Source organism: Choloepus didactylus, chromosome 4 (assembly GCF_015220235.1).
Source record: "Choloepus didactylus isolate mChoDid1 chromosome 4, mChoDid1.pri, whole genome shotgun sequence".
Lineage (NCBI taxonomy): Eukaryota > Metazoa > Chordata > Mammalia > Pilosa > Megalonychidae > Choloepus > Choloepus didactylus.
Window position 1 is genome coordinate 131,797,233 of NC_051310.1, and position 24,866 is coordinate 131,822,098.

A 24,866-nucleotide genomic window follows, 5' to 3' on the forward strand; every position below is an offset into this window, starting at 1 on the left:
ATTGTTCCTTTAAGCTCTAGGCATTGAAGTCAGATAGTTCTGATAGTGGCTATTTTTGAATTTGAAAACACATAAAGATGGCCAGTATTAATTCCAGTGGTTAAGTGTTCCTTTTCCTTTACCTTCCTTTCTTCTTTCCCCTTAAGTATTTCATTAACAGCAAAAGCCAGAAGAATGCAAAAATAAATTTTGCCAATCTTCCCACTAAAAAAAGAAATGAGTTCCTTGACTTCACACCCCTCTCCAACACCAGACTCTCTCTTTTTGTCTGCATAGCCAGACTTTTAGTATCCAATGACCTTTCCTACGTCAACCCATTTCTATCTTAAACTGTTCTTGCCAAACTTTTGTTCAACTTCCTTGTTGCTAATCCAATGGATAGTCCTCCAGCCTCATCTTACTTAACCTCGTAGCAGCATTTAACACCACTGCCAGTCCTTTCATGAAACATTCTCCTCCTAGTCTTTACCGTTACCTGCCTTTTTGGGTTTTCTGCTACCTATCTAACTTCAAAGTCTTTTCACAGGACATCTCTTCTTCTGCCCATCCCCCAAATGTTCATACTTGTCAGGGATCTATCCTAGTCTTCCTTATCTTTCCACCTACACTCCACCCCAGTTGTTCTTATTCATTCCTGTGGTTTTGAAAAAGTTATACACTAATGATTCTCAAATCAACAATCTCAAGTCCAACTCTCCCTTCTGACCTTCAGAGTTTTTTTTTTTTTTTTTTTCCGGTAACTAAATACTAGATAACTCCATTAATATTTCCAAAGATTCTTCACACACAATATTTCAGCTTTCCCTCAAATCTATTTTCCCATCTCTATTCTTCATCTAATGAAACACACCAAGCCAGAGACTTGGCTATAATACTTGTCTCTTCACTGTCTCCCTTCCCCACAACTAATTAATGACCAATGCTACTGATTCTGGTTGGGATGTTCTTTGAATACATCATCCAGTTTTCCCCATCCTCACTACATACTTTCTAAGACCAAATCATCTCCTTAATGCTAATACTGTTACAGTGAACTTCAGACTTCATAATACAGCCCCATGATCTTTCTAAATGAAGATATGATCATGTCACCCTCTTCCTAAAATCTGCAATGGTTTTCCACTGCTGTCAGGATGAAGCCTAAATTCCTTAACATGGTTTACAAGACCCAACAGCCGGTCTCCTACCTCTACTTATCTGGTCTCCTACCCCACTGTCCAAATTACTCCAGCCATAATGTGATCCTTTTTGTTCCTCCAACAAATCATGATCACACTTACTTCTAGATATTTCTGCACAATGTTCCTTCTACCTGATATATGCTTATCAGATGTTTCAGTGTTACCATGCTATCAGTGTTGCCTAACTAACATCTATGAATCCTTCAAACCTTGGTGTCTCAGCTTAGATGTCCAATGTTCTCTAAATCAGAATAGAACTTGTATTAGGGAAACAGAATTTAACAGGAAATAGATAATATTATGAAATTTATTATAGGAATTAGCTCACATGACTTGGAATGGGCAAGTCCAAATTCTGTACAGCAGGCTACAAGCTGGGAATTCTAATGAAGGTTTTAGATGAATTCCCCAGGAGGAGCTAGCTTGCTGAGGTAAAAATAGAAATTATTCCTTCTGACTGCTGAAATCATCAGTTCTCCTTTTAAGGCCTTCAACTGATTGGATAAGACTTCTCTCATTGTTGAAGGCAATCTCCTTTATTGATTGTAGATATAATTAGCCATAGATACAATCAACTTACTGATGATTTAAATCCACAAAATATCCTCACAGTAACAATCAGTCCAGTGCTTCCTTGACCAAACAACAGGACACTATAACCTAGCCAAGTTGACACATGAACTTAACCATTCACAGATCTATTCCTTTAACTCACTATATACCCACTTATCACAGTCAATTATAGTTGCCTATTTACTTGTTTCCATTCCCTTTTTAGATCATATGCTTTGTGAGGGGTAAGACTGTATTTATTATATCTCCGATGCCTAGAACACTGCCTGGCACATAGTAGCCACTAAATAAATAATGGTTGAAAAGTTGAATGATGAACAAATGAATGAACGAACAAACGAATGAGCTATCAGATTAGAATTAGCACCGGTGGGGGGGGGGGGCCACATTATACATATGGACTTTCTTTCCCCTGCTTTCTCTCCTTCCAAAAAACAAATAATAGTAAGTAAAGTACCCTTCCCTCCAAATAAGCCATTGTTTACAAAGGGGTAAATAATGTATACTTATACATGACACTTAAAGAGAATAAACCTATCTGAGTCTTTGCCTTCTCCTTCATTTCTCCTTTTACATATAAAATTTCTAAACTGAAAGTTTATACAGGCTTCACAGAAACTAAGCATAATGTTCAGTCTGTGTTTCCAAACTATCTGTAAACTTGATAGTGTACGTTCACGGGGTAAAACAAACCAGTGACAAAGGTTTTATATGAACCAGAACTCTAAAATATTAATTAAAGTTGAGCACACCTGCTCTGAACTTCAAAGTCAGAGATTTATGTGAACTTGTAAAGTTGAGGCTTTCTGACCTCTTGTTGGATTTACTTTTCCTTTAAATAAGCATTTCCTCTTTGTAATGCAATACATATTTTTAAAGTTTATTTCAGTGACTAACCTGTTGGCATAAATACATATGCTCCTCAGTTCCTTTATTGCCTGGTCTTTACCCTTCTTACCCACTGCTTGTCAAATATTTAATTTTAGGTTTTGGGTGAAAATAAGCAGGCCCAACTATGATTTCTAAAATTTCTTCCTCTAAATTTAAGTTACTAATGAGGTGATCAGAAAAGATATCCATGCATTCAGACTCCACACTTTATCCAAAAGCATTTTAATACACTTACTAACAGACCTGCTCACCATTTTGGAGGGAATCAGCTACCTCATAGTGGTTAACAAAAGCAGGATTTGCTAAATTACAAATGCTTACCCACTTGTGCCAGTCCTTTCAGGTAAATCACAGTTTTTTGATCAAAGAAAAACATTCTGACTTTGAGATCTTGAATACTAATGCCTTTAGAAACAAGGATGTGTCAGGCTCACAACATGCAAAGTTAGTTACCTTGGATAGGTTCATTCCCAGAGCTGTGAGTGTTACCAAACCAGCACAACAGACCAAAGCACTGGAGCTGGAGAGGCCAGAACTTGGTGGGATGTTTCCATCTACCAGGCAATTCATTCCAGTCAGGTTACTAAGACCAAAGTGTTCCTAAGAATAAAGGCAAAAAGCACTGGTAACTTCAGTGTTGGATTAAGGGAGTAGTAGAAATGTTCTTTCATTCCTGTATCAATGGACCTATTATACTATTTATAGAAACAACTTGTGCAATTCAGTTTAGTTGAGACTATACAAGACATTTTATTTAATGGCTCTTGGCCACAGGATAAGGTACTCTGAAGAATACCTTTTACTTTTTCAACAAAAAGCTACTGACCTATTTCTTAAACTTGCCTTGAAAGTTCTTTTGCTTGAATATCAACTGATTTGACCAAATATGGAAAAAATATAAAACAATTATAATTCAGTTTCTCAAGTAGCAAGGCAAGAAATACACAATTATTGGCAAGGAAGTTTAAATCCCTATGGAGCACAACCCCCAACTGTTATAGTAAAAAGTCTAACCCCAAGGATTGGCTTGTTTCTAAGGTATGTCTTCGTTCAGGAGATCCTCTAAAGAAAAGAATGCCAAACTTTCTCAGTTCTGTTGTACTTATGGGAAAAAGTTAGGCACCAAGAGATTAAGAGACTTTCCCAAGGTCACACTTCAAATAAATAGGGAGCTGGGAGTAGGGCCTGGTTCTCTGATTCCCAGTTAAGAACTTCTCCACTGTAGTTAAAACCTGGGCCAGCATACTGTCACTGTGATTTAATATAAGTCAGCTATATGAGGAAATCCAGATTTTTACTAGCATTTATAGATGCAATTTAGCCATATGATAACTTTCAAGACTGCCAGATTAGAATGCAGCCACAAATGACAATGCAGATTCTAAACGAAGCTGGTAAACTATTTTTACAAATAGGAAAGCCCAAAAAATCAGACTCTGATTTAAGATGGAAAGGTCTAGGTTACTTAGAATGATATCATATTATGACCTTTGTGGTTTAGGATTAAAAAATAAATTCAAAGTCATCTCCTCAAGAAAAAGTATCACATTTGTAAATTACTCAAAAGACTCAAGACCAAACCAGGAAATACTATTAAATTACATAATTACACATTTCATCATATATATTATTATTCTAGGGAGAAGTTTCAATAAGCCAGTTAAAATAACTAAAATAACAACAAAACTCTGCAAATAAAAGATTATTTTTTCCTTAATATTTTTTGTCATTTTTTCTCTAGCTGGCAAAACTCCTGCAGCACAAAAGAAGAGACTGAGTTGGATGTTCTTTTCTTGACTTTAAGTCATCTAAAAATTTCCTTTCCAGAAATACAAACAAATTATAAACTGAAACACTGCTGCTGCCAATGCCCTTTCATGCAGAACAGCAAACAGCTTGTAGAAAAAAAATATCCTTGGAGAATACTATATATTTAACCATAAACTGATCTACAGGATATCTTGAATGTGAATCATACTTACAAACTTATCACGCAATGTTTAAATTAAAATGTACAACAGATTCAAAAATGCAAAGGAGTTTTGCCAAAGTCTGTAATAGCTCTATCCCAGAAGGATAACATGTTCAATTTAATATAAACAGATTATCCTCTGGAACTTTCTACTATTTGAATGTGAATGTTTCCAAACAGGCTAACATTCAAATTTCTTTTCTGCACAAAGTTCATTGTACAAACCTACTTTTGCATACATGTCGTCAAACCAAAAAGGATGACTGAAGATCAAAAATGCTCAAAAATAACATAAAGCAACATTCACTATTCAGGTCACTTTAACCATATTCGATAAAAAGACATGGTGTTTTAAAGACGATCAAATTGTATTTGCCAGTCAAATGCTTCCAAATTCTGTAATTTCCACTAATACATATGACAAGTCAGATGACTTAAAGATTTAAAGCCTGCCAATAACTTTTCCCATAATTTACTATGTGCCTGAAAAGAAAATTTTAAAAAACATGAAAGAAATAAATGAATATGGGAACTCTAAATCAGAAGTACTACAATTAGAGAAGAGGACCATTCATCAGAAATAGACTTGGTGCATTTCTGTTAAGTTTATACCTCCGAGTCCTAGGCTACTAGCGACATAATTTCAGATAGGACAGGCAGTAATAAGCCTAGCTCTCTAAAACAGGTTTTTTTGTTTTGTTTTGTTGGCTCACAAAGGCAAAAACCACCTCTTACTGTCCTTTACTTATAATTCTGTATGAACTACCACATCTAAAAGAATTACTAAAACATAAAATGTCTCTAAAAACAGCAATTATCAATTTTCTTTCTGTCCTTCATACTTTTTTAATTATGAGAGAAAGTGGAAATATTTTATTTTCTTGTTCTGATATATGATATTAGAATAGTTCAAGGTCATTATTCAGTGTTTCTAGGAAAAAAGTTATAATAATAAATTTTACTACCATTTTAAAAATAAAATCCAACTGAAGTAGTTATAATAATACTTACATTTATTAAATGCTTACTATATATCAGGAACTGTGTAATACTTGCAACAACTCTTTTGGGGTGTAGCACCACCATATTTCTACAGATAACAAATCTGAGATTGAAGAGGTTAAATTAACATAGCTGGGCAGCACCCAAATTCAAACCTGTGGCTCTCTGAAACTAAATCCTATTGCAGTGTATTCCTATATGTCCCAAAACAAAATGTAAATAGTATAGTACTCGAATATATCCTTCAAATGAAAATTTAAGCAAAGATTAATAAAACAGACAGATGTTTGTCAGATGCACCTGACTTATGAACAGCCAGTTTTATGAAAGACCACTACTGCCCCCTAGGAACACCATCCAGAAACACTCAGACCTTCTTCATCCCCTGAAACATATAAATTAGCAAAATAGGACAGAAAAATCAATTAATATTGAAAGAAGGAGACATATGATATAGTAAATAAAATAAATCTGACATAATCCTCATCATTATTTCAAGGCTAGTAGGTGCCTTATAAACCGATTTACCTGAATTCCTTTAAATCCGCATAGGAAATAGTTGTGCCACAGAGGCTTGGTTTTGTCAATCTGAATGTTATTAACACTAGTACTGAAGTCTCTGCAAAAACAAAAGACACTGTTAATATTTAAGTCTGCAGCCCATGTCCTGCAAAATCAGCGGCTGACTGCTGCCATCTTGTGCCAAGATGCTGATACTGACATCTCTTTTTCCATTTACTGTCACATACTTCACAGTCTATCCCAAAGAACATCCCCAGCTGCTAAAAGTTAAGAGAGGAAGCTGTAGTGACCTTAGTGACCAAACTACCTCCAAGTAACCTTTTTTATTTCCTGAATGAAGAGAAACCAATATATTTGAACATAATCTACAACCATTTTTCTTTCACGTCGGTCAGTGTTACACTGGTGTAAATCAAATGGATGCTTATCCTCTGGGCCTGCTGTTTGGCATGCTCCTCACTCTAACAGGAGTATTCAAAGCCATCTTTCCCCACACTCTCTGCCACCCATCCAATTTTACCATCTGCACTGTGTGAAACAAAAGAAGGAACTAATAATGATTCTAAAGGATTATAACCCATGGAATCTATACTGATATAAATTAACAAATGACTATATAGCTAAGTGAAGGAAAAGGGAAAGCACTTCCTTTGACAGTATGCCAACCAATAGATGTTGAAGAAATGATGGAAATAAAAAATCATTATTTGGCAAGCTGTACAATAATAACTGTTTCAGGAAAAATCATCAATGGATGTTAAAATGAGTGGGTAAAAGTTTGATGAGAAACAAGACATTTACATAGTCTCAAAGATACTTATTAATTGCCAAAGGAAAAATCAGTCACTTTATGGTAGAGAAATCTGGTGGACACCTCCTTAACCAAATGACCAAAGACAACATCACGAGTAGACAGGCATCATTGCCTCCTAATACAATGCTCTCAGGACACATTACTTTTGTGGTATTCTTGTCAAAAGAGAATAATCTGAATCTAATCATGATGGAACATTAGATAAACCCAAATTAAGGGATAGTCTATAAAATAACTGACCAGTAATCTTCACAAGTGTTGAGATCATGAAAGACAAAGAAATACTGAAGAGCTGGGTCAGATTAAAGGAGACATAACAACTAAATGCAACCTAAATTGGATTCTGGATCAGAAAAATTACATTACTGGAGCAACTAGCAAAATTTGAATAAGGTCTTTAAATTGGATAATAGTATCATAGCAATGTTAATTTCCTGATTTTGATCATTGTTCTGTGTTCATGTAAATGTTAAAATTTAGAGAATCTAGGAGAAGGTTAAATGTGAGTTTTTTGTACTATTTTTGTGACTTCTTTGTAAGTTAAAAGTTATTTCAAAATAAAAAACAGATGATAGGTAGACAGAGGACAAATACTTAAAATGTGGTGGGTTGGTCAGTTTTTTAAAAAGGGGTGGTAAGACAAAGCAATATTCCCCATATTGATGAGTACTCTCCATATATCTTACTAAATACCTACTGTGTGCCAATCACTATTGTTTTAATAATATGGATGCATTGTCCCCAACAACAAATATTTAATGACTACCTAAGTGTGTAAGGCATTCAGGGGAAAACAAAGGAAAAAGGCTTAGGGCTTGTCTTTTAATAGTCTGTAATCTAGCAGAAATGACTTGAACACTATAAGTCATGGGGTAGTGTGTAGTACAGCGTGAGATACAAGGCTAGAAGGGAGTCATTTCTATCATCAGTGTTGGATGGAGAAGGAAGGGTTTCCTGAAGGCTTAGAGATGCTTAACAACTTCTCAAGGACAAAAACACAATCTGACTCCAGCTCACAAGCTCTTTACTTTTATCCATAGAAATTAAAATACATTGCTCACAGTCAACAAGGGATCAAAAGACATTCAATAAAATCTAATACCCATTAATGATTACTTTTTCAATCTTAACAAACTAAGAAATAAAAAAAAAAAAAACTTACCTAACTTGATAAAGCACATATATCAGAAACGTACATCTATTGAGCACCAGACTCTATGCTCAACATTGATGCTAGAACATTGAGGCAACAGTACCTAAAGTCACAAGGCTTACAATCCATCCAGGGATTCAGGTAAGTCAGCAGATAATGATAACACAGCACAGTAAGATACAGTACCAGGAGGATTATAGGGTGACATAGTAACATAGGAAAGACACCTGACCTCATTTTCTCAGAAATAGTTACCTCAGTAGATGATAAATACCTTGTGAGCAAGGACAGAATTACTTTTATCTTTGAATCTTCTAGTACCTAAAACAATGTCTACACATGTTGAGTCTTCATTAAATGTTTCTTCAATGAATGAACAAATGAACAAAATAAACAGACATTAAATGGTGATCTTAGATTCTTTTTCAAGTCAGTGATTACATATGAATTTCATGTCTACTGAAGAGTTCATTTGGGTACAAATACAACACCACACACACATACACAAAGCACAGATACTCACGGGTACAAGGGGTTTGTATTGGCCAGTTGGATAGTGTGTGTTTTCACAGGTTCTGCAGCTATCAGCATATCTTGTTCTACAGCCATAGGAAGAACCGAATAACCACAGTAATCTATATGCTCTCCTTGAAAGAAAAAAAAGTCCTTTTTTATCATTGTTAGCATATAAAACAAAAAAACTTCAAGTAAGTCAACATTCAGGAAAAACTTGACCACAAGCTGGTTTTAACAGAAAATAAAAATACTATGCACATAGGGTGATTCAGTTTTCTTTTTTCTCAGACATCTCAACCAGTAACTGCCGCTAGCCATAAATATATTAGTTACTTTCTGTAAATTTTTGATCTTCTTTAAATCTTCTCCCAAGTTTTTTTTTCCACTTTCTAATGAATCATGAAAACTTTCAAAGATTTATGTTATGTCAGTAGTTACATGACCATCAAAAAAATTATCTCTTTTTCTGTTGCTCTTTTTAATTCACTTTTTAAATACAAACAAGTGAAGCACTTAGCACATACTCCCTTATATTAACGTTATTTGAGTTCTGCTTTCTTACTTACTAGTCAGTGAGTTCACTAAGGGTAAGGCCTTTGCTTTATTTATTTTTGTAGCCTCCCAGCCCAAACCAAATGCCTAGCAAATCAGACTGGCACTAAGTTGTATGGGATGTGCTAGGCATGGCTAGAAAAAGAATATTTACTCTGCACTGTTTTATATACAATAAGAAAATAAAGGTAACAAAACATTCTCTTCTCTTTTTCATTCTAGTTCTTCTATGAATCATCGACAGGATTTTTTTCTGATTATACCATAAAGTTTTCCCCAGATTACCATTTAAACTCGAGTTTGTTAGTCTTAAAATTTAAATACAAAATAACAATTCAAGAAAGATGGGCTATCTCTCCCCTACATGAGACTTGACTCACAGGAGTATAAATCTCCCCGGCAATGTGACCCCTGGGGATGAGCCTAGACCCCGTTTATCATGGGATTGAGGAAGCCTTCTTGACCAAAAGCAGGAAGAGAAATGAAACAAAATAAAGTTTCAGTGGCTGGGAGATTTCAAATGGAGTAGAGAGGTCATTCTGGAGGTTAATTGTTATGCATTATATATAGCCATCCCTTTTTATACTTTAGTGTATTAGAATAGCTAGAAGGAAATACCAGAAATTGTTGAACTGCAATCCAGTAGCCTTGATTCTTGAAGGCAACTGTATAACTATATTGCTTATAAGGTGTGACCATGTAATTGTGAAAACCTTGTGGCTCACACTCCCTTTACCCAGTATATGGGAAGATGAGTAACAAAATAATGACAAAAATATATATAAATAATAGAGGGGATAAAAGATATGGGGTATTTTTGGTGTTCTCTTTTATTTTTATTTTTTCTTTATTTTGAAGTAATAAAAATGTTCTAAAATTGTGGCCATGAATGCACAACTATATGATGATACTGTGAGCCACTGATTGTACACTTTGGTTGGATTTTTTGGTGTGTGAATATATCTCAAAAAAATTTCATCTTAAAAAAAAGTAAAGATAATCACAAAAGAAACAAAAGAAAAGATAGATACATCTACAAGGTCCTCAAATCTGACCACAATTTTAAATGCAAGGAATTATGTGGTTTCTCAGTTGTTCTTATAATGAGTAAATCTAAAACCATCAAAATTACTCACCACAGTCAAAATATTTAACCTGCAGCACACAAAATTATTTCATCTCCCATAAATTAATATTAACAATCAGGTTTCAATGAAGTTATACACTTTTAAAAATGAATGTACAAAATAAATGTTAATAACATGGATTGGGAAAGATGAAAGTAAAAGTATTCCTTATGGAAAAGTGTATCTCATTTTTAGGAGATACATGTGAAATATCTATTTTTCCAGCTCTTCTGGGAAAAATTAACAAAGAAATATACTTAAAAGAATCGGCTCTTACAAAAGAAGGAAGAAATTAAAAGGGACTTTTGAAATACCTATTAGATTGACTCTTCCTGGTGCTCGAACATAAAACTTGGGAATGGATCCAAACTTAGAATAAAACATCTCCTTCAGCTTCAATAATCTGAAAGTGAGAATCAAATATTTCAAGAATATCACTTAATAGAAAATTCATTATATACACACAAATTTAATATTCCTGTTGCCATTCATTTTTCCTAAAAAGTAAAAACAAAATCTTCCACTGACATACTTCCTTGGAAACCCTAGAAATAAATAAGTAGCATGGGATAGTCAAATTTAAACTAGATTGGATATCAGGAGACCACAGGTCTAATTCTAACTGGGCCAAAGTTTGACAATTCATTTTGCTTTGGTCTCTCTTCTGTAAAATTAGGGAAGCTGAACTAGATATTCCTCACAGGTCCTTTCCAGATCCAAAATTCTTATAATACATTTAATACATTTTATACTGTTCAATCATCTTCAGTTACTTCTGTGAAACCCCCCACTATTTTCAGTCCTACCTCATAATGTGTCTGAGTAATAATACAAAGGGCAATCAATACTTATTAAATATTTATTTAAATTTTTATTAAATTTATCAATATTTATTAATGTGAATAATAATTAATTGGCTTTAGGGATTGCAAGAAACAGTAATTCACACAAACACAAGCTAAAGAAAAAAAAAAAGGAAAGCTATTACACTACTAGAAAGATATGTTGAACATTGTTGGAAATTATTTAAGTGGACCACCTGGGAAAAGAACAGTCATCAGAAACTCACTATATCATTGTCTGGCTCTCCCTTACTCCCTCATTCTTCCCATCCCTCCAAAAACATCATTACTACTTCTCTCTGCTCAGTGTACTTTGTATTCCAGCTGCCTCTGGGAGACTCTTAGTTTCTGCTCTTCATAACTTCAGTTTTCATAACTTCAGGTTTTATGACACTATGGCCTCAACTCCACAAGCCTTAACAGATCCAGTGTCCTATACTATTTGATTAAGTCTCTGTATTCCTTGGTTCAAATTCTCAAATGCAATCATTTGTTGTCAGAGCTTAGGTATGCATCTATCCTGGTCTGACCATTTGTGGACAAGGGTAAAAAAGGTCATTTGGTAAAAACAAGGTCACACTTTTTGGTTACAAATATTGTAACTTGGACCCACCCCTTCAGTGAAGGTTATGAATGACAACAGTAGATATGGACAGGGAGGCAATAATTAATATCTCTAGCACATAATTCCAGACACATATCCTGGACTCCTAGGTAGATGTGGATAATGATGGCTAGTTAAATCTGAGTCTCTCCATACATCCCCCAAAAACAGTTTAAAACTAAGAGGGCATATCATGGAAATGGCAGAGTAGAGCGTTCCATGATACAGTTCCTCCACTGAAGCTACCATAAGCTGGCAAAAAGTGATAGAATCAACTTTTTGGAACTTTGAAATCTAATAAAAAATATTATAGCAACCAGAGGAGTCCTAAAGAAGAAAGAAGCTGTGAAATTTCAGCATTTAAGGAAACCTCTGCCAGGTCACTGGCTGACTGCTGAAATAAGAGACTTCAGTAACCACACATGATGAGGAATACAGTCATTGTAAAAGTAATCTGGGAAAGTCACTAAACAAATTGACAATGTCAGACCTCAAAACTCAACAACAGCAAATTTGGGACAAGGGAGAGAATCTGATTTCCAAAGTTACATTATCATATTAAAATGTCCACTTTTGACCCAAAAAATACAAGACACACAGAGAAACAAGAAAGTATGGTCCATTCAAAAGGAAAAAAGAATTAACAGAAATCATCCCTGAGAAAACCCAGGCCTTGAATGTCCAGAAAAAGACTTTTTAAAATGGTCTTAAATATGCTCAAGATGCTAAAGGAAATCCTGGACAAAGGGTTAAAGGAAATCAAGAGAAGAATGTATGAACTAATTGAAAATATCAATAAAGAGATAGAAACTATAAAAATTAACAAATAGAAATTCTGGAGTTGAAAAATACAAGAGCTGTAATGAAAATTTCACTAGAGTGGTTCAATAGCAGATTTCATCAGCAGAAGAAAGAATCAGTGACTTAATGATATGACAATTGAATCATACAGTTTAAGGAGCAGAAAAGTAAAAGAATGAAGAAAAACTAACAGATCCTAAAGGATCCACAGGACACCTCATGTGTACCAACATGCACATTATGGGAGTCCAACAAGGAAAAGAGAAAAAGGGGCAAAAAGACTATTTGAAGAAATAATGGTCAAAAACTTCCCAAATTTGATGAAAGACATGCATCTACACTTGCACAAAGTCCCACAAACTCCAAGTAGGATAAACTCAAAAATATCCACACAAAGACACATGATAACCAAACTGTTCAAAGACAAAGAGTAAGAGAGAATCTTGAAAGCAACAAGAGAGAAGCAATGCACCATGTACAAGGGATCCTTAATAAGATTTATAGCCAGTTTCTCTTCAGAGACCTTGGAGGCCAGAAAGCAGATAATATAAAGTGCCAAGAAAAAAACAACTGTCCACCAAGAATTCTACATGTGGCAAAGCAAGCCTTTATAAATGAAAAAGAAATTAAGACAATTCCAAATAAACAAAAGCTGAGGACATCATAACTGGATCTGGGAGTCCTTCAAGACAAAATGAAAGGACATTAGACAGTAACTCAAACCCATACAAATAAATAAACAATTCCAGGAATGGTAACTATATGAGTGGTTATAAAAATACATTGTTGTATTTTTGGTTTGTAACTTCTTTTTGTTTTCTATATGATTTAAAAGATAAATGCAAGAAACAATAATTATAAATATATATTAATGAGAATACACGTACAAAGACGCAAATTATGACAATAACAGCATAATGAGAAAAAACAACTACTGTGAAACAACTAAGAGAAGAAATAACAAGGGAAATTAGAAAATATTAGAGATGAATGAAAATGAAAACACAACCTACCAAAACTTACAGGACAGAGCATAGCCAATGTTCAGAGCAAAATTTATGGCTGTAAATGCTACAATCAAAAACCAATAACAAAAAGAAAAGAAAAGTCCCAAATCAGTAACCCAACCTAACACATGGAGCAACTAGAAAAAGGAGAGTACCCACAAATGAGCAGAAGGAAAGAAATAAAGATTAGAGTTGAGGAAATGAAATAGAGAATAGAAAAAAATTCATGAAACCAAAAATTGGTTCTTTAAATAGATCTATAAAATTCATAAACCTTTAGCTAGACTGACAAAAAAAGAGAATCAATTAATAAAATCAGAAAAGATGGTGGGGACATTACTACTGACCTTACAGAAATAAAAGAGAATATAAGAAGATATTATATGAAAAATTTTATACCAACAAATTAGATAACCTAGATGAAACAGGCAAATTCCTAGACTCACAAACTACCTAAACTGAGTCAAGAAGATATAGAAGATCAACAGAACAATATCTATTAAAGAGATTGAATCGCTAACTGAAAACCTCCCAACAAAGAAAAGCCTAGGATCAGATGGCTTCACTGGTCAATTATACCAAACATTCAAAGACAAATTAACAACAATCCTACTCAAACTCTTCCCAGAAATTGAAGAGAGGGGAGCATTTCCTAACTGATTCTATGACGTCAGCATCCCCTAAAATCAAAGCCAGATAAAGATACAAGAAAAAGAAATTACAGACCATTATCTCTAATGAATATAGATATAAAAATCCTCAAGAAAATACTAGCAAACCAAATCCAACAGCACATTAAAAGAATTACACACCATGACCAAATGGGATTTATCCCAGGAATGCAAGAGTGGTTCAACACAAGAAAATAAAATCAGCATAATACATCACATTACGGAATGAAAGAAGAAAGCACATGGATCATCTCAATTGATGCTCAAAAAGCACTGACAAGGTCCAGCACCCTTTCTTGATAAAAACACTCCAAAAAACAGGAATAGAAGGAAACTTCCTTAACACAATAAGGGGTATATATTTAAAACCCACAGCTAACATCATAAACAATGGTGAAAACTGAAAACTTTTCCCTTAAGATCAGAAACAAGACAGGGATGCTTGTTTTCATCACTGCCATTCAACATTGTATTGGAGGTTCTAGACAGAGCAAGTAGGCAAGAAAAAGAAATAAAAGGCATCCAAATGGGAAAGAAAGAGTAAAACTATACCTGCATGCAGATGGCATGATCCTATAGACAATCCTGAAGAGTCTACAGGAAAGCTATTAGAGGTAAAAAATGAATATAACAAAGTAGTAAGGTACAAGATCAACACAAAAAAATCAGTGATGCTTCTATACAAAAGCAATGAACAATCTGAAAAGGAAATCAGGAAAACAATTCCATTTACAATGGCAACTAAAAGAATAAAATATCTAGGAATAATATAACCAAGGATATAAGGGACTTGTACATGAAAACTACAGATCATTACTGAAAGAAATTAAAGAAGAACTAAATAAATGAAAAGTCATTCCATATGGATTAGAACACTTAATATGAAAAGTCATTCCATATGGATTAGAACACTTAATATCATTAAGATGTCAATATTACCCAAAGCGATTTACAATTTCAATACAACCCCAATCAAAATTTAAAGTCTTCTTTGCAGAAATGAAAAAGATACATCAAATTCATATGGAAAGGCAAGGAGTCCCAAATAGCCACCACCATCTAGAAAAAAAAAAAATAGAAAGTTGGAGGACTCACACTTCCCTATTTCAAAATCTATTCTAATCTACAGTAATCAAAACAGAGCAGTTCTAGAACAAGGACAGACATATAGCCCAATGGAATAGAATTGAGGGCTCAGAAATAAACCCACACATCTATGGCTAATTTTTCACAACGATGTCATGTCCACACAATGGGGAAAGAATTATCTCTTCAACAAAGAGGGCTGGGAAAACTAGATATACACATGCAAGAGAATGAAAGTCGATACTACTTCATACCAAATACAAAAATTAACTCAAAATGGATCAACAACATAACATAAGAACTAAACTATAAAACTCTTAGAAGAAGACATAGGGAAGCATCTTCAGGACCTTGTGTTAGGCAATAGTTTCTTACACTTTACAGCAGAAGCACAAGCATCAAAAGAAAAAATAAATAAGTGGGACATCAACATGAAAAACTTTTGTGCATCAAAGGACATTATCAAGAAAGTGAAAAGATAATCTACAGAATGGGAGAAAATATTTGGAAACCATGTATGTGATAAGAGTTAATATCCAGAACATATGAAAAATTCATACAACTCAACCACAAAAAGACAAACAACCCAATTTAAAAATGGGCCAAGGACTTGAAAGAAGATATGCAAATGGCCAAAAAGCACATGAAAAGATGCTCAACATCATTAACCATTAAGGAAATGCAAATTAAAACCACAATGAGATACCACCTCACACCCACTACAATGGCTATTATTTTTTAAATGGAAAATTACAAATGTTAGCAAGAATATGGAGAAATAGAAATGGTACATTGTTGGTGGGAATGTAAAATGATGCATTAAAGTGTGGAAAATACTTTGGTGCATCCTCAAAAAATTAAACATAGAATTACCATATGACCCAGCAATCCCATTTCTAGGTAAAAACCAAAACAATTGAAAGTAGGGATTCAAAAAGATATTTGTACACCCATGTTCACAGCAGCATTATTCATAATAGCCAAAAGGTGGAAGCAACCCAAATATCCATCAACAGATGAATAGATAAATAAAACACAGTGCATACATATAATTGAATATTATTCAGCCATAGAAAGGAACAAAGTTCTTATGCATGCCACAACATGGGTAAATCTAGAAGACATCACATTTAGTGAAATAACCCAAACACAAAACGACAAATTTTGTATGTAACTCCACTATTTACTTCCTACAGGATCTAAAATACATAAACTGTAATGATAAATCAGTGGTTTTGGACTCAATGTAAGATATGTAATTTTTGAGAAGAACTACATAAAGGTGGGGGAATGGAGGAGTATAGGAACATAGTTTATGTGTCCTATTGAAGTTAAGTTGGTATCAAAGAAAAACAAGATTGTTATAGATTTAACGTGTTAAATTTAAGCCCCATGGTAAACACAAAGAAAGTATCAGAGAATATGACCATAGAGATGAAAAGTAAAGTATGGGTTATAAGAAGTGGGGGAAGGGGCAATGGGGAGTTAAGAAATGAGTGTAGGGTTGCTGTTTGAGGTGAAGGGAAATTTCTAGTAATGGAGGGTGGGAAGGTGATTGCATTACAACATTCTAAATGTGATTAATCCCACTTAATGGAATGCTAGGGAGGAGGTGGAATGGGAAGATTTAGGCTGTATATATGTATCCACAATTGAAAAAAAAAAAAAAAGACAGTCTAAACAGATGACAATTGAATGCCAAGGATGATCCTGGATGGGATCTGAGGATGGAGGAGAGGAGGCTCAAAGGGACACAGTTGAGACATAAGGAAAAAAAAAAAAAAAAAAAAAGGAAATATAGAATGTAAGCTTTGTATCACTGTTGAATTTCTTGAACTTCTTAGCTGTGCTTAATGGGATTGCATAAAAGAATGTTCTTGTTCATGGGAATTGTATATGTGAATTATACTGTTTGTTCAAGGATGTGTGCAGCTTGCTTTCATATGTTCAGAAGACAGAGCAATAGATGATGGATCATAGGTAGGGAGGGAGGGAAAGAAAGAAACGGTGGTGTGACAGGATGTTAAAGTTGGTGGATCGGGGTATCAGGGTAGGGGGGTCAGGGTATGCTGGAGTTCTGTGTATGGGGTTTGTATTGTTTTTGCAACTGTTCCTATAACTTTGAATTTATTTCAAAGTAAAATTAATTTAAAAATAAATAAATAAATGCAAGGATGTTATGAGAGACAAAGAAGACCACTACATACTAATAAAAGGGGCAATTCAACAAGAAGAAAAAACAATCATAAATGTTTATGCACCAAATCAAGGTGCCACAAAATACATGAGAGAAACACTGGCAAAATTAAAAGAAGCAATTGATGTTTCCACAGTAATTGTGGGTGACTTCAACACATCACTCTCTCCTATAGATAGATCAACCAGACAGAAGACCAATAAGGAAATTGAAAACCTAAACAATCTGAAAAATGAATTAGATTTAACAGACATATATAGAACATTACATCCCAAATCACCAGGATACATATTCTTCTCTAGTGCCCATGGAACTTTTTCCAGAATAGATCATATGCTGGGACATAAAAGAAGCCTCAATAAATATAAAAAAATTGAAATTATTCAAAGCACATTCTCTGACCACAATGGAATACAATTAGAAGTCAACAACCCTAAGAGACTTAGAAAATTCACAAATACCTGGAGGTCAAACAACACACTCCGAAACAATCAGTGGGTTAAAGAAGAAATAGCAAGAGAAATTGCTAAATATATAGAGACGAATGAAAATGAGAACACGACATACCAAAACCTATGGGATGCAGTAAAAGCAGTACTGAGGGGGAAATTTATAGCACTAAACGCATATATTAAAAAGGAAGAAAGATCCAAAATCAAAGAACTAATGGATCAACTGAAGAAGCTAGAAAATGAACAGCAAACCAATCCTAAACCAAGTACAAGAAAAGAAATAACAAGGATTAAAGCAGAAATAAATGACATAGAGAACAAAAAAACAATGGAGAGGATAAATAACACCAAAAGTTGGTTCTTTGAGAAGATCAACAAGATTGACAAGCCCCTAGCTAGACCGACAAAATCAAAAAGAGAGAAGACCCATAAAAACAAAATAATGAATGAAAAAGGTGACATTACTGCAGATCCCAAAGAAATTAAACAAATTGTAAGACGATACTATGAACAACTGTATGCCAACAAACTGGATAACGTAGAGGAAATGGACAATTTCCTGGAAACATAAGAACAACCTAGACTGACCAGAGAAGAAACAGAAGACCTCAACCAACCAATCACAAGCAAAGAGATCCAATCAATTATCAAAAAGCTTCCCATAAATAAATGCCCAGGGCCAGATAGCTTCACAGGGGAATTCTACCAAACTTTCCAAAAAGAACTGACACCAATCTTACTTAAACTCTTTCAAAACATTGAAGAAAATGGAACACTACCTAACTCATTTTATGAAGCTAACATCAATCTAATACCAAAACCAGGCAGAGACGCTACAAAAAAGGAAAACTACAGGCCAATCTCCCTAATGAATATAGATGCAAAAATCCTCAACAAAATACTTGCAAATCGAATCCAAAGACACATTAAAAAAATCATACACCATGACCAAGTGGGGTTCATTCCAGGCATGCAAGGATGGTTCAACATAAGAAAATCAATCAATGTATTACAACACATTAACAAATCAAAAGGGAAAAATCAAATGATATTCTCAATAGATGCTGAAAAAGCATATGACAAAATCCAATACCCCTTTTTGATAAAAACACTTCAAAAGTTAGGAATTGAAGGAAACTTCCTCAATATGATAAAGAGCATATATGAAAAACCCACAGCCAGCAAAGTACTCAACGGCGAGAGACTGAAAGCTTTCCCTCTAAGATCAGGAACAAGACAAGGATGCCCGCTATCACCACTGTTATTCAACGTTGTGCTGGAAGTATTAGCCAGGGTAATCTGGCAAGACAAAGAAATAAAAGGCATCCAAATTGGAAAAGAAGAAGTAAAATAAACTGTCATTGTTTGTGGATGATATGATCTTATATCTGGAAAACCCTGAGAAATCAATGATACAGCTATTAGAGCTAATAAACAAATTTAGCAAAGTAGCAGGAGACAAGACTAATGCACATAAGTCAGTAATGTTTCTATACGCTAGAAATGAACAAACTGAAGAGACACTCAAGAAAAAGATACCATTTTCAATAACTAAAAAAATCAAGTACCTAGGAATAAACTTAACCAAAGATGTAAAAGACCTATACAAAGAAAACTACATAACTCTACTAAAAGAAATAGAAGGGGACCTTAAAAGATGGAAAAATATTCCATGTTCATGGATAGGAAGGCTAAATGTCATTAAGATGTCAATTCTACCCAAACTCATCTACAGATTCAATGCAATCCCAATCAAAATTCCAACAACTTACTTTGCAGACTTGGAAAAGCTAGTAATCAAATTCATTTGGAAAGTGAAGATGCCTCGAATTGCTAAAGACACCCTAAAAAAGAAAAACGAAGTGGGAGGACTTACACTCCCCGACTTTGAAGCTTATTATAAAGCCACAGCTGTCAAAACAGCATGGTACTGGCACAAAGATAGACATACTGATCAATAGAATTGAATTAAGAATTCGGAGATAGACCCCCAGATCTATGGCCGACTGATCTTTGATAAGGCCCCCAAAGTCACTGAACTGGGTCATAACGGTCTTTTCAACAAATGGGGCTGGAAGAGTTGGATATCCATATCCAAAAGAATGAAAGAGGACCTCTATCTCACACCCTACGCAAAAATTAACTCAAAATGGATCAAAGATCTCAATATAAAAGAAAGTACCATAAAACTCCTAGAAGATAATGTAGGAAAACATCTTCAAGACCTTGTATTAGGCGGCCACTTCCTAGACTTTACACCCAAAGCACAAGCAACAAAAGAAAAAATAGATAAATGGGAACTCCTCAAGCTTAGAAGTTTCTGTACCTCAAGAAATTTGTCAAAAAGTTGAAGAAGCAGCCAATGCAATGGGAAAAAATTTTTGGAAATCATGTATCTGACAAAAGATTGATATCTTGCATATATAAAGAAATCCACCAACTCAATGACAATAGTACAAACAGCCCAATTATAAAATGAGCAACAGATATGAAAAGACAGTTCTCCGCAGAGGAAATGCAAATGGCCAAGAAACACAAGAAAAAATGTTCAGCTTCACTAGCTATTAGAGAGATGCAAATTAAGACCACAATGAGATACCATCTCACACCAATTATAATGGCTGCCATTAAACAAACAGGAAACTACAAATGCTGGAAAGGGTGTGGAGAAATTGGAGCTCTTATTCATTGTTGGTGGGACCGTATAATGCTTCAGCCACTCTGGAAGTCAGTCTGGCAGTTCCTTAGAAAACTAGATACAGAGTTACCCTTCGATCCAGGGATTGCACTTCTCAGTATATACTCGGAAGATCTGAAAGCAGTAACATGAACAGATATCTGCACACCAGTGTTCACAGCAGCATTATTCACAATTGCCAAGAGATGGAAACAACCCAAATGTCCTTCAACAGACAAGTGGATAAATAAAATGTGGTATATACACACGATGGAAAACTATGCGGCAGTAAGAAGGAACGATGTCATGAAACATATGACAATATGGATGAATCTTGAAGGCATAATGCTGAGCAAAATCAGCCAGGCACAAGAAGAGAAATATATGCTACCACTAATGTGAACTTTGAAAAATGTAAAACAAATGGTTTATATGTAGGGGAACTAGCGATAGAGAGCAATTAAGGAAGGGAGAACAATAATCCAATAAGAACAGATAAGCTATCATGGGTAAATTGGACTTTCTGGGAATGCTCAGGAATGACTATGGTCTGTTAATTTCTGATGGGTATAGTAGGAACAAGTTCACAGAAATGTTGCTGTATTAGGTTACTTTCTTGGGGTAGAGTAGGAACATGTTGGAAGTAAACTAGTTATCTTAGGTTAGTTGTCTTTTTCTTAGTCCCTTGTTACGGTCTGTCTGAAATGTTCTTTTATTGCATGTTTTTTTAAAATTTTTAAATATTTTTTATTTTTTTATTCAGTTAATTTTTTAAAAAGTTAATTAAAAAAAAAAAAAAACAAGGAAAAAATATGCAGAGCCCCCTTGAGGAGCTGGTGGAGAATGCAGAGGTATTGGCCTGCCCCACATCAATGGTTGCTAATGTGCTCACAGACATAGAGGACTGGTGGTTTCATGGGGTCAGCCCTCTACCATAGGTTTTACCCTTGGGAAGACTGTTGCTGCAAAGGAGAGGCTAGGCCTCCCTATGGTTGTGCCTAAGAGCCTCTTCCCAAATGCCTCTTTGTTGCTCAGATGTGGCCCTCTCTCTCTAGCTAAGCCAACTTGGCAGGTGAAATCACTGCCCTCCCCCCTACATGGGATCAGACACCCAGGGGACTGAATCTCCCTGGCAACATGGAATATGACTCCCAGGGAGGTATGTAGACCCAGAATTGTGGGATGGAGAACATCTTCTTGACCAAAAGGGGGAAGTGAAAGGAAATGAAATAAGCTTCAGTGGCAGAGAGATTCCAAAAGGAGCTGAGAGGTCACTCTGGTGGGCACTCTTATGCACAACATAGACAACCCTTTTTAGGTTCTAATGAATTGGGGTAGTGGCAGTAGATACCTGAAACTATCAAACTACAACCCAGAACCCATGAATCTCGAAGACAATTGTACAAAAATGTAGCTTATGAGGGGTGACAATGGGATTGGGAAAGCCATAAGGACCACACTCCACTTTGTCTAGTTTATGGATGGATGAGTAGAAAAATGGGGGAAGGAAAAAAACAAACAAAGGCACCCAGTGTTCTTTTTTACTTTAATTGCTCTTTTTCACTTTAATTATTATTCTTGTTATTTGTGTGTGTGTGCTAATGAAGGTGTCAGGGATTGATTTTGGTGAAGAATGCACAACTATGTAATGGTACTGTGAACAATCGAATGTACGATTTGTTTTGTATGACTGCGTGGTATGTGAATATATCTCAATAAAATGAATATTAAAAAATAAATAAATAAATAAAAATTAAAAAAGAAAAGTGAAAAAAAAATGTTACTGAAAGATACAAAATAAGCTTGAGCAAATGTAAAGGCATACCATGAACTTGAACAGGAAAACATCACATAATAAATATTAATTCCCCTAAACTTAAAAAAAAAAAAAAAAGACAATGACAATTAGGTGTAACATACAATACTGGACTGGATCTAACATTGGAGGATAGGTAAGGATAGAGAGACTCAAAACAACAAAATCAATAACATATGTATATACACATGTATCAAACTTACACCCTGATAATACGGAGTATACCTTCTTTTTAAGTACACATGGAACATTCATAAATATTGATCATATATTAGGTAACAAGGAAAACAAATTTCACAACTTACAAATACTACAAACTTGGAACACAGTGCAATAAAACTAGAAATTATTAACAAGATCAAATCACAAAATGGTCCTCCTATTGGCAAGTTTTTTAAGTGCCTATTAACTCTTGGGTGAAAGGTGAGATAAAGTATAGAATTTCTAAAAAAATAGTTATATTAAAATATTACATATCAAAATCTATGGGATACATTTAAAGCAGTGAGGAAAATACTTGTATTAATAAAAATGAAAGAACAATAGTAAATGAAGTAAATGACAGCTCAATAAGCTAGAAAAAGAACAACAAAGTAAACAAAAAGAAAACACAAGGAAAGAAATAAAGGTAAAAATAGAAATTAATGAGGTGGTGAATAGAAAAACATAGACCTAATTAATAAGTTAAAATCCAGGGTTTTAAAAAAAATTAACAAACTAGACAAACTACTAGCTAATGAATTAAGAAAATGGGGGGAAAGGAATACTGCAGAAATCCACAAAATGAGAAACAAGGAAAAAATATTAAACAGAAGAAATTTTACAAATTATAAAAACTACTTTGTAGACCTCGATCTAAATAAATTTGAAAATATAACAAAGAATTTGACTCTATTTTTTGATGTTTGGCTGCTGGCAGCTTTTAAGCCTCACTCTTCCTTTTCCCCCTTCTGTCTCACATCTGAATAAGCTGATAAGAAAGGCCACGGGCTCCCTCCTCTGGCACCCACAGGAAGTTCAAACCATGCAAGCCCTTGCCCATGAACAGGAATCCTCACCACAGCCTTACCTGCTAACCACCATCAAAAACCCCAAGCCAGTCTCCTTTCCCTGCTCTCTCAAGCCATTTTTGGACCAGCTTGGGAAGCCTGGCCTGTTTTCCCCAGAGAGCCTTACTAATTGAGTAATAAACCTTTCTATACTTTCTTGGGTGTGTGTATATGGCATCATCAGTCTCATCCAAACCAAATTTTGGGGTGCAGGTCCATTCTGACTCTATGGGATAGCCAACAGAAATCCTAAAGGAAATGGATAATTTCCTAAGGAAATACAGTTTACAACAAAAGACTCACTTTCATTGAAGAAATAAAGTTATCAAAGAACCATCCCATAAATATACATAAGCACAGATGTTTACAAAGGGGACTCTACTCAACCTTGAAACTCCAGATAGCTCTCGTGCTCCATAGGTTGCTCCAGAGCATTGAAAAATATATGAAGCCTATCTAATTCTTGCTATTAAATACAACATCGACAACTAAACCAGGCAAAGACGGCCCAAGAAAAGAAATCTATAGACCAAAGTCATTTATGAATACTAATGTAAAAAGTACTTAATAAAATATTAGTACATTAGACAAACTGACACCACATTCAGAAAATAATCCCATGACCAAGTGGGATTAATTGCAGCAATGCAAAATTTTAAATACTAAGAAAAATCCATTAAAATAATACACCATATTAGTAAATATAAGGAGAAGATCACAGAACTACCTCCATAGACACTGAAAAAACCTTCAGTGAAATTCATTCCTGAAGGGTTTTATATTGAGATGGTTGTATATATCTTGGGCTTAAATTCAGAATCTCACTTAATGGGGGAATAGTGGAGTCATTTCCACTACGATCAAAAACAAGGCAAAGATGTCCAACATGTCCACACTGTACTGCAGGTGTTAGCCAATGCATTTAGACAAGAGAATTCAATCAGATGCATAAGAATTGGAAAAGAATTAAAACTATCTTTATTTGCAGATGATATAAGGTACCTGAAAAAACAGAGAATAAATGACAAAACCAGTTCAAACAATAAAACAATTCACCAAGATAGCAGGATATAAAGCAGGATACAGAAATCAATAGCCTTCATCAATGACCAGATATAGGCTACAACAGTAGAGAAAATCTCATCTTTGATAGCAACAAAAAAGATTACATAGTAATAAATCTAACAAGAAATGTGAAAATGTCCTTGAAAGTCACAAAATAGACTCAAAAGAAATGGAAAGATACTCTTGTTAATAAGAAGATTCAATATCATAAAGATGTCTGCACTCACCAAGTTGCAGGGAATGGGGAGTTAATGTTTAATAGGCATAGAGTTTAAGTTTGGGGTGATGGAAACGTT

General features: G+C 34.6%; 1 protein-coding gene across 6 annotated transcripts in view; it reads right to left on the reverse strand.

The window, feature by feature from the left end:
* Positions 1-24,866, reverse strand: part of GALK2 (galactokinase 2) — a 174,491-nt gene that overhangs the window by 106,599 nt on the left and 43,026 nt on the right. For 4 of the 6 annotated variants that reach the window (XM_037834026.1, XM_037834022.1, XM_037834023.1 and 1 more), the window contains exons 2-5: positions 10,618-10,706; positions 8,632-8,755; positions 6,148-6,238; positions 3,099-3,245 (exon numbers count right to left, since the gene is read on the reverse strand). In XM_037834026.1, coding sequence (XP_037689954.1) covers positions 3,099-3,245; positions 6,148-6,238; positions 8,632-8,755; positions 10,618-10,706 — 451 coding nt within the window. The remainder of the gene's footprint in view (positions 1-3,098; positions 3,246-6,147; positions 6,239-8,631; positions 8,756-10,617; positions 10,707-24,866) is intronic. The other 2 variants (XM_037834024.1, XM_037834025.1) reach the window with 1 other exon arrangement.